This window comes from Gordionus sp. m RMFG-2023, chromosome 3 (assembly GCF_954871325.1).
Source record: "Gordionus sp. m RMFG-2023 chromosome 3, tfGorSpeb1-WG-v2, whole genome shotgun sequence".
In the NCBI taxonomy this organism is placed as follows: Eukaryota; Metazoa; Nematomorpha; class Gordioida; order Chordodea; family Parachordodidae; genus Gordionus; species Gordionus sp. m RMFG-2023.
Genome location: NC_088777.1, coordinates 3,996,422 through 4,000,234, shown reverse-complemented (window position 1 = coordinate 4,000,234; position 3,813 = coordinate 3,996,422). Strand labels below are relative to the sequence as shown.

General features: G+C 27.3%; 1 protein-coding gene across 1 annotated transcript; it reads left to right on the top strand.

Moving 5' to 3' along the window:
- The first annotated feature begins 2,522 nt into the window (after nucleotides 1-2,522).
- Nucleotides 2,523-3,373, top strand: LOC135927135 (alpha-ketoglutarate-dependent dioxygenase alkB homolog 7, mitochondrial-like). Its single transcript, XM_065463079.1, has 4 exons — nucleotides 2,523-2,754; nucleotides 2,792-2,965; nucleotides 3,004-3,125; nucleotides 3,169-3,373. Exons 1-4 carry the CDS (start codon nucleotides 2,542-2,544, stop codon nucleotides 3,281-3,283), a joined length of 624 nt encoding a protein of 207 aa, XP_065319151.1. The 5' UTR covers nucleotides 2,523-2,541; the 3' UTR covers nucleotides 3,284-3,373.
- The last annotated feature ends 440 nt before the right edge of the window (nucleotides 3,374-3,813 follow it).

Here is a 3,813-nt window from a genome sequence, read left to right as displayed (position 1 = left end):
TCGAAACACCGAAGGAAATTAAATTTGAGATAAAAAGCGCAGCCCTTGCTGTGGGATTAATTTTATTATTCTTCATAATCGTTTATATAGTGTATCGAGCTTTTCACAATCGAAAAGGTATATTTGTTGTTCTTTAAATTGGCATCCTGCCTTTAAAAAAAATAACTTATAATCCCTTTAATAATAAATATAACTGTAAGTAAACTTTGTGCCATTATAAAATTAATTGCTAAGATAATTATATAAGACAACTCACTTTGTTTTTTAAACGTGTAGAGTTTGATCCGCTAATATATGTTCCCTGGAAGCAAAGTGAGTTCCGAAAAATACTGCCCATAATTCCAGCAGATAAAAGAATTATTGTGAACATATTAGATCAATTGGACGTTTTGCCGCCAAAATTTTACAACATGCTTAATTTTTCCACGGTGGGCGAATCAGTGCTAACACAGGAATCTAATTATGCTGATAAAAAGTGGATAGAATTAGCCAAGTGTTACTTGAATTATTTTTACTGGGAATACTACGATTTCGATTACAATTACAAAAAATACGATTTGCAGTATGACTACGATGCCGAAGTCTTACACAAATTCGATTGGCGACACGTGTATTACAGGAACGAATTCGAAGATGTAGACGTGATTATAAGAAAATCTAATAGTGAAGGGGATTATTATTTTGACGAGTATGATTATTATGAGATAGATTACGAAATTTAGACTAATACGAATAATTTCCAATTTTCGTTTCTACGAATATGCTGTAAAAAGGAAGGTTTTTTTTATCGTGAAATTTTTTTTTTGGATAAAATCATATAATACAACATTTCGGCTAAAAATCATTGTTTTAGTAGATTATATTCTACGAATGTTTCAATTTTTTATTAAGAGCTTTGTTCCAGTAATTATACTTTTATTCTTCATGTAAATGTTTCAATAAAAAATTTAAGAAAGCTATAAAAAATGTTTAATTATGTTATTAGACTCCTGGTAATTATGGCTATTAGCTGGTGAGGTAGGCTCAACCCCCCTAATAAAATTAATGGTTGAATTTGGTTTATTTTAAATTAGAAAAACTAGGTTAATGTAATTTTAAAAAAGCCATAACAAAGTTGTAAACTAAGAAGGATAGGGAATTAATCAATATGGTAATTAGTAAACCATGCAGGAGAATGGATAACATGAACAGGTATTACTTCGGTCAAAAGTTTATACCAGTTTTATGCGTTAAATTTGTAATATTGAAAATGAAAGCCAATTCATGTGTACAGCATTTCGAAAAACGAATATAGAGAATATTAAAATAGATAGAGAATATCGGAATTCGATTTTAAATTAAGATTTTAGCATGGATGATATTACCTAAACCTCGAGATATCGTTAATAGATGTTCAAACCTTTATAGCATCTATGAAAAAAATCTTCAGGTTTCCGTAATATTTTTTGGTTAAAATATAGAGCTCCTATTGATTGAATATTCATTTGTGAATTAGAAACCTAACTTGTTAAAAATATTTTTTAAATTTAGGTATTTTAGGATATTTTATCGGTTTTGAAAGTAAAGCTTGAGTTTTATTTTACACTTGTGTTAAATATTATATTGTAAATAAATCCAGCCGAAGTATAGGCAAAAGCGACCCGAAAGCCCGCCAAAGGAGACCTAGTCCCTGTAGTAGCTGTTGAAAAAAAGAAGAAATAAATTTAATATAATATATCAAATGTCAGTTATTTTTTGACAGGGGAATTAGTGTTTCCTTGTGGATGGGAGTGAAACGAAATCATCACATGGGTTTTTTTGGTAAAGAACAATAAAAGTTTTATTGTGTGCGGTTTGGAGTGAAGAAGACATTATATTGGATGAAGACGGGATTGATCGGAAAGATTTAGCAATTTAATGATTATCGTTTACGATACTTAGATATTTTTTTTAGATTTTTGTATGAATAAATTGGATTTAGATATTTGTATGAATGAATTGGATTTTTAGACTATATGGGATGAGAACTTGGACTATTTCTAAATGGATTGTTTTGAATTGATAAGTTTTATTTATAGAGGGGATTGAGAGTAATGGGCATTCTTCCATGGTCTCCTGAAAAAAAATATAAATAGAGTCAATAAGTAAATACACATTTTTATAAATAAATTAGCAACTTTTAGGACCACATATTGTAAGAGGCTATCGACGCCCCTGGCAAATTATCTTAAATCTCAGCACCTCATCTTAGATAATAACATATAGTCTGCCGATTCATTCATTTAAATATGTCTGAATAGAAATAAGAAGACGTCACGCCTTTTCCAATTAAACAGTTTAAAGTTTACATTAAGATTTTGTAAAAATATTTCTATATCAGTTTCATTTAAAATAAGAAAATTTATACGGGAAGTCATGGCGTATCATCAGTTGATATTCAGAGACGCCTTATAAATAAAAAATTGAGGATTATATTAAAACCTGTCACTATTGTGTAATATCAATCTTCTTTTTTCGTATATTTAGCCAATAATCTTAATTTTATGAATTTCAAAAATAAATATGCTTAATACAAATTTGTCAAACATAATAATTAAACGTTTGTTAAATCATAAGTTAATAGATTTTAGATGTAAAGAAGATATAAAGGAAAAGCTTATAAATAGCTTATTCATACATGAAGATTTTATATCTACTCTAGAAGAAAAGTCATTGTTTCAAGAAATTGATCCATTTTTGAAAAATTTAATATATGAAAACGATCACTGGGATGATGTAATATAATTTATTGTTTAATTATAATCATAACTAGGCAATAATTGGCTATCGGGAAACAGAGAAAAAAAGCTGGAATAAAAACAATACTAAAATAATAGATAAAATTAAGGATACTGCATTTCTAGATAAAAATATGATTATTCCCTATATCCATATTTTAGATTTGAGTAAAAATGGATATATTAAACCACATGTAGACAGCATTAAGGTAAAATAAAATTTATAGATAATTAATCATATAATAAGTTCTGTGGTAATATAATTGCAACCTTAAGTATATTGTCTGCCTCCATTTTAAGGTTATCTCATATAAATGAAGATGCCATCATAGATGTTTTAATACCTCCAAAATCACTTTATATTATCAAGTAAAATTTGACAATTATTTATATATTTATTTATAATCTTAAGAGATTTTGCAAGATATAATTTTAATCATGAAATATTAGCAACAGGTAATTTATTCAAAGGAAGTACAATAAATAAAGAACGTAGGATTTCTATAATTTGTAGAAATAAAATATAATTTTAAACATTTATTAATCCATTTTTATTGATATTGAACTAAATTCTGATATAAAGCTTTTTGCCTTTTTACTCATAAATGAAGATGTTGAACGATCTGTAAATAATTATAATTTATATTTTTTTAATAAAGTATTTATGAATAAATTACCTGGAATACTCACTAAGTAAAATAAATAACTAGTCAGCTAAGATTAGAGCTAGAAGGCTGCAATGTGGTGATTTTAGCCAACAAGCCCATTCACTCGTATAAATGTTTTTACCCTGCCAACCCACTACATTTTTTGAAATCTTTAAACATGCTTGCCAACTAACCACCCAATGTTTTATATTGTAGAACATCCTACTCAGAGAATGGAAGTTTTAATTTAATTAAAAAATTACTTTTGCACCTAATAAATAATATCTACTCAATCCTTCAGTTATTAAATTCAACAAGATCTCGTGATATGCTGCTTCTTTATTTGTCTTAAAATAATGTATAGTTAAGAAAATCTATATGCTTATAACAAATGTATATCTAATGTTAAA

Excerpts from the sequence above, each read along its gene's own strand:
- LOC135927135 (XM_065463079.1), top strand. The coding sequence starts at position 2,542 with ATGCTTAATACAAATTTGTCAAACATAATAATTAAACGTTTGTTAAAT. Across the intron at positions 2,755-2,791 it reads AAAACGATCACTGGGATGAT|GCAATAATTGGCTATCGGGA; the intron begins GTAATATAATTT and ends AATCATAACTAG. Across the intron at positions 2,966-3,003 it reads CACATGTAGACAGCATTAAG|TTCTGTGGTAATATAATTGC; the intron begins GTAAAATAAAAT and ends TCATATAATAAG.